This window comes from Haliaeetus albicilla, chromosome 1, assembly GCF_947461875.1.
Source record: "Haliaeetus albicilla chromosome 1, bHalAlb1.1, whole genome shotgun sequence".
NCBI lineage: Eukaryota > Metazoa > Chordata > Aves > Accipitriformes > Accipitridae > Haliaeetus > Haliaeetus albicilla.
The window spans coordinates 2897425-2913542 of NC_091483.1; the positions used below are offsets into that span (position 1 = coordinate 2897425).

Here is a 16118-nt window from a genome sequence, read left to right on the forward strand (position 1 = left end):
ACTGTGGCAGGACTCTTCTTTTCGACTGCCTAGTCTACCCCATACAAACTAGAAGTCTGAGCAATCGCATACTGGAAACTTTAGAATGTTTTCTCAATAATAATAGATAATAAAGATAAAAACTAAAGATGTAAATCATTGTAATACCTCTGCCTATCAGCCCAAGGTCCATAGTTGAAGTCTGTTCCTTTTCCACAAACAATGTCCAAACCCCAGCATGGTGGCAGGTCCTGTAATTTACTGTCTTCATTGTTCGCTTCTCCGTCATTACTTTCCTCCGTCTCCTCTGGTACAAGACCTATATTACATAATATAATAAACAAATTATTAAAGGAAGCAGCTTCAAATTAACATGAAAAATGTTTGCTAAGCACAAGACAATTAAAGTGTCCTGATGTCAGTTTTAGTTGAGATGACTACAGTACGTAAATACCAAGCCACAATTCAATGCAGACTCTCAGTGGAAGGGCAAGAATGTAACTAAAAATCCTTGGGATTTTCTGAAGCGCTGCTCACTGATGTCAGTGAAATGCTGACATACACAGCAGCTTTATCTCTTAAGTATGCTTTTTACCAATACAGGCTTTCATACATGCACATTCAGTTCCAAATCCTACTTACAAATCAAGTTTTGAAACAAAGAAGATTAAGTTAAAAATCCGTTCTACAGACAAAGCAAGCAAATAAAAAGGAATACTTGCTACAAGAGACCGAGAGTTACCAGTAAAAATTCAAGCAGTCATTCAGCAATGATCCAAAATTGCCACCTATCCTACACCAGTATACATTATTATTGAACATGTTACCCTTGTTCAAGATTCAGGCAATGCTGAACTTCAGTCTGAGCAAAAGCTTTTGCAAATCAAGAAAAAAATCCAGCACAACAAAGTGGTAATATAAGGCACTGGATTTAAAGTGAAAAAGGCAGACCCTGCAATACTCAGAAACTGATGCATCAAATAGACATCCAAAAACCCCAGTAGGTATTGACTACAAATTGTCCCCACTCCTGAAGTACTTTTGGAAACCTACATCATTTAAGTTTACAGCTTAAAACATAGCTTGTTTCAAGAATAAATATCAAGATTAATTGCTTCCATGTTGCATATAGACTTGCAGAAGGCACTGCTGACAAAGTACCTACATCTATGTAAAACTACTTGCTGATAAAAACATTAGTTCTACAGGTACAGTTATTTCATCTATGGAATTCCCCAGGGCTCTTACATGAAACAATCTAGGAGTTGACAACAACCATTAAAAAGAATGCAGCTCAAAATTTCACTCCCTTCTAAATATGAAACACATGAACTCAATCCCATTTGTTTGAGTGGAAATTTTTTTCATTTGCAGAAAAAAACCTTATGAAATTCTAAGTGTTCATAGCGTACCTATGAACACTTTTATTGGCTCCAAAACATTACACTAACTCTTTCAGCATAGAGATTTTTCAGCATTAAAAAAAGACATTGTCTAGCAAGTCCAGACAATTAAATAAACAAATAGCCTTCAAATCCCTTAAAATTTTATGCTTGCATTTAACAGAAGATACCTGGTTCATCCATATAGTAATAGATATCAACATCATTGGACTGCATTACAACAAAGCCTTCACCCATCAGCCTCGGTGGTCTGTAATGGAAAAGAGTGCAAAGATAAAAATTAAAAAGCAATGTGCTGAGATTAATCTTTATGAATTCAAGTAATTTTAAATGCAACATATTAAGCATAATGGAAGAGACTACATAGGTCAGGCTCACTTGAAGCTTGTAAGTAGTACATATTTAATGATGGAAACATCAATAAAACTGCTACCTGTATCAAACAAGCCAACAGTGGAGATGCAGTGTATGCAGTACCTTACCAGGAAGATTTTGTTGACAAGACTCCAGTTTGACAGGATCCCAAGACACCAGCTCCATGTGTCTATACAGGTCTTGCCAGCAGCCTGACTGCAGGCTGCCTGCAAGAGCCACAGGCTACCTTATCTACCAGACATCGGTCTTGTCACATTACCAGAAGGGTGGACGGAATAGACAGAAGTGCCTGGGCCACATCAGTCTGTCCAAATGCAGCTGTTTGTAAGCCAAACTTGAAGTGCAGGTTATAACTTCAGCTCCTGTCTTTCCCTCCTTGTAATGCTGTGATTTCTGGTCTATCTGCTACCTCAGACTAAATGAGCTTCTGAAAATAAACGCTGTGAATATTCAAATCTATCTGGTCTCAGGTTCCCTAACAAAAAGGCAGCTGTCATACTGCAAGGGTATGTCTACCTTGATTTGCAAAAAATACTTGATCATTACATTGTTATTATTATTAACTCAACTTTTAAGTTACTTTATATAACCCAAGAATGAAGATACCAGGTTCCTCTCCACAAAGACATTTCTCAGGTATTATAAACCACAACCAACTACCAAAGTTTTACTTTCAATGTTTCTTTCCATCAAGAGTTCCTTTCTCCTTGTCCTATATTATTCTTTCACCTGCTAATAGTTTTCTTACTAAAATAGCACTCTAAACCAAAGGGATAAGACATCTTCAGTAATTAGACCATTAGTTTAAAATAAAAAAAGAAAAAAAAAAAAAGGCTGTTCTTCCTTAATAACATTTCCCTCAATATAAAAGGATGTAAGTGATGAAACTAATACATGAAACACTTCTCCTAACACTATTATATTGGTATATTACAATCCCTTTCTTACACCGTTACCACATGTTAATTTATATCATGTTACATTTTATAGTAGTAATAATAGTATAATGTGAAAATTCTATTTTTACTGCAAAAGACTTTTTTGCCACTTTTCAGCCACTTTTATAAATTGTCATCTCTTAACAAAAAAAGAACATTCTAATGACAGAAATACACAGTCTAAGAGTGTGACCTGTTAGAAGCACATTGCCCATTTTACCACAGCTCAAATGCAGGAAAGCTTGGAAAATATGGAAAACAGCAGGTGCAGATCCCAGGTACTGCCAGAAGTTCTTCAGAAGCAACAGAGCAGGAACCTTAAAATCAATTTTACTTTGAGAGTAACAACAGCAGTGAAAGATGAAATACTTTCTATTCACTCCCAATTTTCCAATTATTTCTTTTTTCTGTCCAAAACTGAATTGGCCTCCCCCATGACATGCAAATAGAGCAAGATGGACAATTTGACTTAACACCATGGCCTAACAGAAGCTGTCATTTAGCTGTAGGTAAGAAAGAAATATCTACAGGAAAACATTAGAAGCTGACAGAATGGCCAAATCCTCCTGTCAAACACCCACTGCCATTTCATCCTCATCACCTTTGCCATTCTCCAAATGGTATAAGGTTTAATGGAAGTGGAGGGGAAGAAAAAAAAACCACCAAAACCCCACGTAGTAGCTAAACATCTTCCTCAGTCCTTTTCCTCCAATTCTTTTAGTGTACATCTTTATCATGTCTGCGTATTCCATTAAGTAATTATCTTTCGTGTTCTTGTTCTGATCTCTCTGCACTCACTACACTTGTATAAAACTTTTTGCACGTTCAGCGTGCTTTTTTTCCACAAAGAGGAAAGTTCTGTATCATCATGTCTTGTCACTAGTTTTTTGATTCCCTTTTTCAGAAGAATATGAAAATATACAGTGGATGACTGAAACAGCTTATAGTTTTACATTATCAAAGCATCACAGGCCATAGAAAACACAGAAGACAAGAAAAGCAGTTACCTTTTCTTATGCTAGTCCTAGGATGGTCATAGGTTAGGTGATAACTGACAGGTGGTGAACCCAGTAGCAGAACCAATTTAGATTTAAGATCAACATATATTTTTCTTAATAGGGATGAATTCTGTGATCAGTGTTCACTGCACAGCCATGCAAAAAAGACAACAGTACTGCTTCTTTTAGTTGTATTCTCAACTGAAAGTGCACATGAAACTACCTCTGCAGAAAATGGGAGTGAAAGGTACCTAATGAGGCCGTCTAACCCACCCTCAGCAGGAATAGTTAAACCTTGCTGGACTAAGCTGATGGAGGTGGCAGAACCCTAGAAAGCCCACCACAGCCCATTTGCAAAACCAAATTAGGTAATGGCAATGAATGATAATGAGATTACGATCATCGTTAAAAAGCATTTTCTAATATCTAATCCTAAACCTCCACTTTGAGCCTGCTGACTTAACTGCTCTCCAAACTTGTTCTGCTTTGATCTGCTTTTCCTAGCACCCTTTTTTTTCCTTGGGTTTTGGAGGATTTATTTGCAAAAAGTGATGGAGACATTGAAATGTCTGTTTGTAATACAATATGACAGTTTTCAAGGTGGGTTTTTGATGTTTGTATTGATTAGTCAGTCTGTTACAAATTTCATCCAGCCACTTAGCAGTTTTTTATATGTGCATTGCCTGCAGGAATTTCTGAAAGTTAAGACAGTCAGCTTGATTTTTAAGCCAAAGAAGTGTAAGAGGGCAGGCTCTAAAGATTCAAACACTCCCAGTTTCCAGTGAACTGGGTCATTTGTTGAATCGACCCAATAAATTAGGGCATGTTTTCTGCATACGTGCCACCCTTCAGCCACCAGAAGCTGTAGGGATGGTAACAGCATAAAAAGAAAATACTTAGCGCAAGCAGGAGAAAGAGCTAATAGTTTGAGTATCTTAATCCTATTTTGTTTTAATCTTGTTTGTTTTCAATATTAATTGGAGAAATTTCCTTTGTCGTCATGTTGGAAGAGTAAGATTCTGTACACATCCACAGAATGTTATTTGAAAACATATAAAGGCATATTACAGACAGCAGTATTTGGCTGATACAAAGCCAATTGAGGCACAGTCAAATGATGTACAATTTATTTCCAAACATCATAATTCATTCTTTGGGTATTGTTGCTTAGGAGGTCTAAAATAGGTATAATCATTTTACATAAACTCATACACACAATTGTCCAAGGTGAGTATGCATTATTTTTTTTCTGTTGAGCAAATAACTCCCATGAAGAATTTTGAAATTTAGCAGTTTTGTCCAAATTATCTGTTGAATATATAACATTGTAAGCATTAAATAAGGTAATGCAGAAAATTCTGGCTATGTTGTTCACACCATACCAATCAAGAATGTTAATATAGTATGCACATAAATGTCTCACTGGCTAAACTGTAATAAAACAAGAATCCTAGTGTCAAATCATTTCATGCAAGCACCCTTTCTTTTGTTTGACTTACTACCATTCCGTTTGTTAAAGCTGCATAACCCTGCTTATGCGGAATACACAGAGGTAAAAGGATCAGCAATCTGTTTTCAGAAGATAACATGATTTCTACTACAGCAAGAGTGCACAGCTTTTGCCCATTTTTTTTAAATACTTTCCAAACCATATGTGAACCCAACAACCTTAAACCTTGCATTTATCCTAGAAATCTAGTGCTGTCAAAGCCTGCATACAGCTATAGTACCTGAGGGAAGGAAAATAGAAGTTGAATGCAGGATATTAATCATAGAGCAGAACACACCAAAAAAACCCAACACCTACAATGAGATAGAAAACCAGCACATTTCTCCATTAATAAAACAGTTTCAAAGAGCCAACATTTAAAAACTCTGAAGTGGTAAAAATGCCAACTGTCTAAACACACTAAGAAAAATAAAGTCACAGAAACACAACCAACATTCTTTTCTTTATTTTCTTAAAATAAAGAATAAAATAATATGGAAACAAAAAAAACCCCAAAACTTACTCATCATTCTGAAGACCAACATATCTTGGACTTGGAACCAGCATGACTCTAACATTTTCCAATTTTCCTTTCACAATGTGCATAAACTGATCAAGGTGGCTCGAAGGTGGTTTTGTGGTATATGTCAAAAAAGCATCATCGAAGTTAATACAAAGGGTTTGTGGCTGATAATGATTCCCAAATGCCAAGCGACCCTAAATCAAAAAGAAAACTCAATTACTCGTTATACACTGCTCTTTTATATGTATGTGTATATTTACCTATAATAATGCAGTTTAACCAGCCATATACAAATAAAGACCATGGACAAAAATCCTGGCCATAATCTGCGCATATCTAAAACTACTACCTTGTACATTAAAATCTCAACGTTCTATCTCCATCTCCTATCACCTCAATAACAGTTCTCCTGTTTTTGGGGGGGGGAAACATCATCAACTTTTAAGGAACATGTCCAAATATCCCTATAAAAGATGCAGGGAAGAAAAGAAAAAAAGAAAAAAAAACCAAACAAACACCTCCCAAAAACCCAACACACCACACATTGTACAGCACCCATTACCTAGATTAATTGCTCGGTGATATTCTTGAAATCATTACAAGTCTAAGACACAAGCATTTCCCAAAACAGAGAACATAACCATGTTTCCATCAGCACCAGCAGGATTTGTGAACATGTCAGGGGAGAGCTGGTGATGTCATTTTAAAACTTTTTTAAAGCATGAAGTAGAACAAAAACTCAAAAAGAATGTATAAGAAAAATGAATGGCAAGCCTGATTTTTTTAAGCATATACTGCTAAATATTTTCATTATCAGGGTCTCTTCACTTACCGTGCTCACATTGACCTTAATGACTGGAATAAGTGATCTCCATGAAGAAGAAGGGTCTTGAGATTCTGTTTTTACTTTAACACTATGGGGAAAAAATGGAGATTATTATTTTGTCTTTTCCACAGAAGAATTAACCAACCTTTTCTTCTAGGGATCTCCAGTGCACAGCTCTCAGGGGACACTCCTTCCCACAGGGGTGTCTCCTGTAAGGGACCTGCTAGCAGTCTACTACAAGACTCCTCCAGAGTCTGGAAGAACAGCAGGAAGCATACGCAGCTATGCCTTGGATGCTGGTATACTGAGCTGACACAGGTAGAAAACAAGCATGCCACATTTAACACAAAGCAATAGTTAAAGAAATCTTCCTCAGGGGACCTTGGTCTGTTCTAAATATTCCTATTTAGGTGTGGGATTTTCCATTTCCCAAGACATATCCTCCCCAAAGGCAGAAGTCCTTCCTGTACCTGTCAATAAGGGTGTAAGATGAAAACACAAAGAGACTGGCTCGGAGGCACAGCCCTTACTCAAACTCAGGACTGCCACAGCATCCTGCAGCTGCCCACTATGTAATTTAGTAACACATACTGGCCTGGCCAGCAGCAGTGGAAGGACTCAAGTCTCATTAGATCTTCTCTGCTCCTGCCAATAAATCAGTCTGGTGTGATTCTGCCCAAAGAGAGGCTTATTATTGAACATCTGACTCCACTACACATAAGCCACGTAGAAGAGCTCCTTATAGACCCGCACCATGTTTTCTGAGGTACCCCAAAAAGAGGAATAAAATAAGAAAAGAAGGTTTGTGTAGCCATACACAAACACACACCCCTAAAAAGACAACTTGTGAAATCAGCCCGAGTTTAAAGCTCAAAAACCAGTAAGTCCTCCCAACACCATACAGATCCTCACATTCTGTCTATTCAGTGTCTTGAGCAGCTATTACTTCTACTGAGCAATACCACTATTCTACAAGCATAATCCTCTTCAACGCATGCTCTCTTTCCACACTGTGCTTCAAGTAGATTTTTCAACCTGTCTCTGATCATTAAACAAGGAGTGTTTGGTTGTGTTTTTTAATTATTACGGTAGAAAGTCTGAGGAAAGGAAAAAGATTTAGACTGTCAGGCTTGTCAGTGCAATTTCTCTCTCAGCTGTGCTTCAACCATTTGGCCTCCAGAGCGTACGTTAACAAAACATTACCCAATTAGTTCAGCACTTTGCAGAACAAAGCATCAACAAAATAGCAAAACGAATAATAATTTACCTTTCAAGATTGGTATGTGTTCTCTGCCTCCCGTTTAATTGGGCTTTTTCATCATCTTTCTTTGCTGGAATTATTGTGGGATCCAAGCCAAACAGTTCTTGAAGTTGTCCGTAAAGCTCAGAACGGTTGTACACATGAAATTCAAAGTCATTCACCATAATATACAGTCGTGTTTCTGCCTTTGGATCTAAAAAAATAGTAGGAAAAGAGTTTCTAATTCTATTCCAACATTCCCTTGCAATATTTACAGTTTTTCAAATATGCACATTTTGCAAAAACAATCTACATGGCAGTGAGCAGCTGTGGAAGTACATATTAAAAAGCAGTAAAAAACTCCACAAAGTAATTACACCTTTCCAAGCAAATCAATAAAACTTGGCAAATAGGACAGGTGCATACAAAATATAAAACCAGAAAATCATTTCACCACCCTTAGGTCACAATCCAAAAATAAATCCAGGCAGGAGCTGCACAGAAGGGTAAATAAGGTTTATTCAGTCTCACATATAAAAACAAACAAATAAAAGTCTCTCTCGATGCACAGCACAGAAGCCTCGGCACCAACTTCTGCTTTGTAGCACAGATATCAGTACTTGAGATCAAGTCAATCTCAAAACCCAAATGGTTTTCTAGCCAAGCTCTGTGGTACAGCAGGCCCGAACTGGGAAAAAGCTTTCTTTTACAGAGAGACAGAAAACATTAATATGCAGAACTAACAAGAAGCATACTCATTTTGCACAATCGGTCAACATTTTCACAAATTTAAAATTTTAACTGCAATATCAGCTTGACTTGCTGATACTTAAAAACTAGTTTAAAATCTACTGATCACATACACAGCTGTTTGTGACATACTTTGACATACTTTTGCCTTAGATAGTATGACCTAATTATGTAGTTAATGTGAGGAAAAAGCTCGCACAATTTCTCCCTAATTACCCAGTTGAAAGAGTGCCCATTACTCATTCACTCAAGAGACCTGAGCTGCTCTAAAACCTGATCTGGTCTTTCTAAGTCAAGCAGACTTTAGGAAGCTGAAGCATCAATGGTTATTACAGCAGTCCCCAGTCGGTAACTCAGGGGCTACAAACTGAAGGCAACATTTCCCACAGGCTAGAAATTAAAAAGTCAGAGCGAACACCGCTGCTGTTGCGGTCAGGGTCAAGAAAAGAAATGCAGCTGCCCAAGAGGCAAAGTTTAGAGACACCTGCTTTATTAAATGCGCCCTCTTTGCTAACAAACTCATCTGTCCCCCCATATTACGCATCTATACAACACTCTGTCCCAACAACAGCAAGCCATCTTTTAACCCTCACACCTAAATTACCAGAAATTTCCATATCATTATAAAAAAAGTAAATGTTCAATAAGTCTCCAGAAAGCATTCACATCACAGTTTTCTTGAACAGGAGACAGAGAAAAGTTAATGAGCCAGTTTCAGTTCCTTCCTGTTTTCATAAAAGCACTATCAAATTTGTTCGTTGGTAATGCTAACTTGCATCAGTAAGATATAGGCAAAGGATGACATGGACAAAGATTGGGATACGCAATTGTTCACCTGAGAGATCTCAGTATCATCAAGAACGCAAATAAATGTAATTTTTCAATTCCTGGAGGCAAGCATTTGACTTCATTAACTAAATGAAATTATATGTAGTAATTCATTTCTTTAAAGGGGATTTAAAGAGACAACTATCTCTTTTTCCTAATAACAAAAATAAGATTTGACCTCCACACATCAATTTGGTTGCTTAAGACACTTTTAGAAAAAAAAAAGGCAAGGAAAAAGAGACAAGCGCATCTGAATGTCATATAGTTAAACGATTTAAAGCAGCATATATATAGGTCATGTAAAAGTAAGTGACAGCAAAATACTGAAGTTTTATCAACATTTGTTGGAATCAAGGTTACTAACGTAGCCAAGGTTTTGACATTTGCTCCCTACAGAGTTTAAGCAAGATGTATTATTTATTTATTATTTATTCAAATGTTTGTATCACACCTACCCAAACAATTCAACATAAATAGACCCACTAAATAAAACCTAATGGGAACATGAAACAAGTCACTCCTGACAATAATAACAACTCCTGTTTTGGTTCTTAAAACAGTATTCCCCCTTCAAAAAACACCTCACAAACTACACTATATAGTTTTACAATATGAAAATTGATAATCTGCTGTGGCACCTAAGCCAAGACATCTGGGTGTGCCCTATTCACAACATAATCCTCCAACTTTTGTTTCTAAACCACTTTCATTTCTCAAGTATGTACAAAACCAACTCTCAAGTCCCAGTATGGTTTAACTTAACATCCAGACAGAAAGACAACCCACATGCTTGACTTTTTCTATGAAGTTCTTTCAACATTGGTATGACATGCCTAGTACAAACATAGTGCCGTGATGAAAAACAGATTGCACTTGCTAGGTCAAACTGAGGAACTTTTAAAAAACCACAGCAGGAAGTGCAACTTCACTACAGGTTATCAATAATCATTATCCAAACTTTTTGTGGTTCAAACCTTCTCTTATGCAAGGAACTGTGATTAAGTCTTTATGAGAAACATTCACAAATTACAGTGCAACCCAAGTCTTACAGCAACATTACTTTAGATTCCAGTGGGCAGGTAGACAATGCATCAATTTTGATAGATTAGTTTTTCCTCTTCTCAGAAAAACGGTAACAAAATAATTCTCTTAGCTTTAGAAAGCGTGGGGGAAAAAAAAACCCAGAATGCAAAGCATTTTTATTTTTCCTTTTTCTGACACAAAGGTTTAATAGTAACGCTTCTTAGCATCCCTTACTGTAATCTACCCTTTGATCATAAACACATATTGACTACCAGAAGTTCAATAGGAGGAGTATACCATAAAGTATTTTGCAAAGCACATACACCAGAATAAAGGAAACTGTTCTCCAAGTTTGCCCTCTTTTTCCTAATAATCTTCACTCTTCTCTGACAAACCTCAGATCCTGCTCCTCGCTCAGTTTTTATTTCTTTGTGTATCCTCATAAGACTTGCAAAGTCAGTGGATCTCAGCAGGTCAGCAGTGACTGGCAGGCACTGCCACACTCTTCAGCTCCTCAGGAAGAAGGCTGAGAAGCCATGTGATTAGAAAGCAGTTATCAGGGAAGAATATTCCCAATAACGCGAACATGTTCCATGCACAGGTGGAACAATACTGGATTTTTATTACTGACAGGAGCAACAACCTGGAAGCTGAAGTTATATCAAGACTGAATATGTAATTCCCAGCATTAAAGACAATTTTACTTTGGTATAAATTATTGAACATGTCAAGTACTCATCAACACTCAATCTTTTTAAAAGGTCACTTATTGCACTTCCAGGGAAAACTTTACAACTTGTACGACTGGGTTGGATTAACGCTGAAGCCTTTACTGGTTCTAAAACCTCTGAATATATGAATGTATTTCTAGTTGTTCTCCTCCCACAAGATCGGTAAGGAATGGAGTCTGCACTACCTTCAGCACATTCCTTCAGGAGATGGAGACAGATACAAGCTTCATACGCATTTGAACAAAGATAGCTTTTAGGAAATTTAAGGTGTCCCTGGACACCTTATTAAGGTCTCCAAGTATTTCAGGATCCTTCACTAGCCTCCCCTTTGTGCACAAAAAACCCTCCCCTAATAATCTAATATCTCTCAGAAAAAAAATCAAATGAGGTTACATTATTTCTACACTAACAGGACTTTAAGTTTATCAGCACTATGAAAAGCAAAATCCCATTCCTGTTGTGTTTCACATTATTGTTAGGAGCACTCTGCACTTCAGTTACAGAACTTAAAAAACTAAAAAACCAAAACACTCAGAAACTAATCATTATTGCTTATATGTAAGTCTTCATAAGATGTATTTTTTCCAAACAAAAATATTAAAATATTTAAGGCTTGTATTTTCATAAAAATTTGGTGGGATTTTTAAATTGTTAATAGCCCTGATTCAGCCTCTGTGTTTTTCTATAGGAAAGTCTCAGCGCTATTTTGGTTTTTTGTTTTATTAAAAAGGATCTGAAGCAAAGCTATGCACCAGTAATATCTAGCTACAACAGGTTTTCCAATCATTCTGTGTGACAGCTGCAAGGGAGTAATCCTTGAACAAAACATAAAACTTTAAGATGCAAGTTACCAGCAGCCTTCACGGTTTGGTCAGGTACAGGTATTTCTGTTGCAATTAAGAAGATTAAAAAGTATCGGGAAGAATATACTACAATAGGCTAAGAATCACTGAAGATTTTATTTTTCCTTTAAGGTAAAAAATGAAAGTATCTCTGCTAAATAATCAAAACGTGAAGTGAGCAAGGTTATTTTTCCTAGGAAAAAGAGTAATTCTTTAAGAGAGTATTTTATTCACATTACTTCGTTGTCAGACCTATACACCTCTGACCTCCTTGGTTACTTGGATTATTTGTCCACTAATTATGCAGTCTTAAATGCCAGCAGAAATGGTTAAAGCCTTGCAATACTGCCAAGCAAAAATACCACCATAAAGACAGACACAACTATTTTTATTACATTAAGTTCAACTCATTTTTTCATTCTGTAAGCCACTAGAGAAATATGTTTTAACTAGCAGATGAAGAAAATTCTATGAAAACCTGTTGGACAATAACCTGTGGTTGGAAAAATCTAATTAACTCTAAGACTAGCTTCCACTTTTTGAATTAGTCATCTTACAGTATAAAGAACTTGAATTGTGTCCTATCACCTTAGAGGCTTAGTAATGCCTCAATAAAAAGAAGTGAGCAGCTCCTCCCAACTCGTATCACCTGATTGAACAGTGTCTCCTATTTACCTGCATAATGTGTATGCAGTACTCCTACCACTGTTGAGTTGGTACTGACAAAGCAACAGCTGTACAAGCTTGCTGACAAGTCTAAGAGGCTTCACACCATCAGACGCCACTTCCAAAGGGGAGATGGGAAAAAAAAAGCCCTCCAAAGTTCAATGACCCTCTCAATCAGTGCCCTCCTCAACTGTAGACAGTTGCCATTTCTGGACCTCCTTGAATCAGTAATAGAGCTGTGACACTTCAAAAATCAAGAGAGGCAGGACCTGAGACTCATTCAACCAGATTCTAATCCTATAAATGACTAAGCACACATCACCAGGCTACTTATGTTTTCTCGCAGATACAATTAATCTCTTGCATCTGGTGTTAATCATCCTTCTTCAGCCAGAGATAAGGAAAAACTTCTATCACCACAGATGTCATCAAGACACAGGGTTATCAAATACTAAAGAACATCCCCTAACATCCCCATAACACTTTTGCTAACATACTGACAGCACAACTCTAAAACTTGAAACTAAAATCACTTCCAGAACATAAGAAGTCTCCATTTATTATAGTTACAAACTTCAGTACAAGGTCAATTATGCTTAGACTATAGATAATGAAGGCTACTATTAAGGATAATGGTTTGTCTTAAGAAGGGTCCAAGTCCCTGATAATGAATCCTGTATTTATTTCATCGTGGTGTTCTAGTCTACTAACACAGATCAACCAGTTAAAAGAACCCATACCTTCTGATGATTCAATGTGCTTCAGGTACATATTAACAAATCAATTACACACATGTGATTGTGCAAAGAAAGTATTTTTCTGCAGGCTACCTGTAAACTTAAACTTTGAAACCTTTTTGAGAAACTTACCATGCTGTTTCTGCTTAGGGTTGTACATCTTCCACCAGCGAAATATGATAAATCCATCTTGAATTCTACATCAAATAAATCAGATAAAACAGAAGTTAAGAGAGTGATAATCCAAAATCCTACATGCAGCTGCATGACACGTTGCCTTATGCAGTGCAGAGATCTCCAGTTGCAATAGTGTACAAACAATATTAAAGCATGAAGCATTACAGCATAAAGCATACAGTATAATATTATACAATTACTGCATTAGCGGAACTTGTATACAACCCCATATCCATTCCCTTCTCAAGGCTTTCAAAATTTAACAGTAAGAAACAAAATTACAAACTATTCACTAGTGGGTCGTTCATGAAACAAATTATTCTCAATTCCAGTAGATAAATGCAAACTACTCAGCCAAAATGAATCTGCCAGACTTAAGAGCGGGAGCATGAAGGAGTGAAAGACATTAATGAAAAAACAGTTCTCCTTCAAACTCTAAAGTGTTTTCTTTCTCAAATATTAAGGACAACTAGAATCTTGTCCAGTACTCACTTCCAATTGATAATGCTCAACCAGCAAACGAGTTAACAAGTATCTAAGAATGTCTAAATACTACCATCAAAAGAATCAGTTTATTTTTAACATTTATAAATATATTTATTGCTCATTAGTCAGATGGTATTTTGATATGTGCTATTTAGACATATACATTCACTGTATGTGAAATCACTACTTAGAAGAGGCACCCCCTTGGAAATCTGTACCTGATAGACATGTCTTCTGTGATAAAATAGATTTCGCGAACCATGACTTTTCCAGACAGCACAGAGAATGAAAAGGAACCTAGTGCGCAAAACAGTGTTTATCAGACATTAGCCTAAAGTTGTTGATGCTTTATTTTCTGAACAGGAAGAACATAGTATACAATTATCTGAAATGGGTTTACTGAGTATCTTGAGTTTTCCCTTTGAAAACACACTGACTTTCAGAGGAGAAGGGAAGTCAGAGATTCAGAACATACAAGACAAAAAGTACAAAACTTTAAAAAGTGCTGGATTTGGCACCATTCAAGAATACAAGCAACCCCCTAAGACACACTAGTCACTCAGGAACATTCAGGTACCTTGCGAAGCTTGTGAAGAGTTAGGAAAGCTATTTTGAACATTTGTAGTATCAAGCCATTGTATGCAAGACCATAGTTAGAGAAATAAAGATTCCTGACAAAATAATTTTTCAAATTTTAAATGGCTATAAAGTTTTCAGTCCAATTATTATGACAAATCGTGTTTACAGCAGGAAGGATTAATAAGCATGAAAAGACCAGCAGGTAATGCAATAGCTCATATTTTTCCTAAGGCTTTTCACCTCACCCACTGAAAGTTAAGTATACCCTGATTTAAAAAACAAACAAAAAAAACCCAACCCAAAACCCCACCATTAATTGATTCAAGCCAAGCTGTAAATCATGGGATTTAATTAATGTTATGTTCTTCTTACTGATTAAGTTTATAAAGAACACCATATATTTGGTCAGCTATGTCCAGCTGTCTTAATAGCAATTTCACAGAGAAATTTTAATAAAAGCCCATAGATCACGTGTAGCAGCCAATAAGTATTTCATCTACATTGCTGTTCAAAAAGTTGGATTTGAAGATGGTTTGGATTACAGTTCTTAAATTCTTGAGGACATAAGCAAATTATTGCAGGGGTCTCTTTGGCAGGCAGGTATGGGTGGGTGGGTTTTTTTTAAGTTTTCACTACATTTATGATCAATAGTTGCAGAAAAAGTCCAGAACTAAAGTCACTGTCATTCTGGGAAGCAGATAGAGGAAGACATGGAAGAATAACTGAAAAAAAATTAAAAGTTCAGTCAGAGTGAGGTTGTGGGACACAGCCCTCTGTGACTCAGCACCAGATATTTTTGTAATGTGGGTGAGTGCCCAAGTGATTTGTACTGACCTGTTTTATTCAAAAATGTTTTAAAATATAAAAAAAAAGTTAATGGATTTTGATGCAAATGTTCTAGACAGTATAAATTCTACATATCACAGTCCCACTACGGATTAACATGATTAGTTGTTCTGACAGCTTATTTAGAAAGCAAGGACACTGCTGTAACAGGGAGTTGAGGCTTGAGGCTCCACTGTGCCTCTCTGAGCCCACTCCAGCGGTTGCAACCCACAGTTCAGGTGCTGTATAACCAGCCTCAAAGGTGCGGGGGAGTGGGAGGTTGCACCCCTTAACACCAAATTATGAGGCAAATTCAGAAGCGGATCAGGCAGGTCCCATGGGGGACTGAGGTCAATCTTCTCCTTTTAGGACACTAACCATTACAATTACAGGGCTTTGAAAAAGGGGTAATGGAAAACGTACAGATTTTAAGGACACAAAGTATAGAGACCAAACAAAAAAAAAAAGTAAACTTGACTCAAAGTTAAAAAACCTGTCAAGGCAACTTTAATATAAAATAATGAGACTTCAATGAAAAAGGGGGTGTTTTTCTACCTACACCAAGAATCCTGCCCTAAAGCATGATATTGAATTTTTTTCTTCTTAAATTAAATCCATGCTTATAATTTTCAAATTACACTAACAAAGGAACACTTTGATTTTACTTTGAGTTTTTAGCAAATTGAGGTATAATAAAAAGAGT

At 36.7% G+C, this 16118-nt stretch overlaps 1 protein-coding gene across 9 annotated transcripts in view; it reads right to left on the reverse strand.

Moving 5' to 3' along the window:
• Nucleotides 1–16118, reverse strand: part of BLTP1 (bridge-like lipid transfer protein family member 1) — a 126128-nt gene that overhangs the window by 98051 nt on the left and 11959 nt on the right. For all 9 annotated transcript variants that reach the window (XM_069797988.1, XM_069798079.1, XM_069798485.1 and 6 more), the window contains exons 4-10: nt 14230–14308; nt 13481–13545; nt 7799–7985; nt 6538–6619; nt 5706–5899; nt 1553–1632; nt 148–298 (exon numbers count right to left, since the gene is read on the reverse strand). In XM_069797988.1, the coding sequence (XP_069654089.1) occupies nt 148–298; nt 1553–1632; nt 5706–5899; nt 6538–6619; nt 7799–7985; nt 13481–13545; nt 14230–14308 (838 nt within the window). The remainder of the gene's footprint in view (nt 1–147; nt 299–1552; nt 1633–5705; nt 5900–6537; nt 6620–7798; nt 7986–13480; nt 13546–14229; nt 14309–16118) is intronic.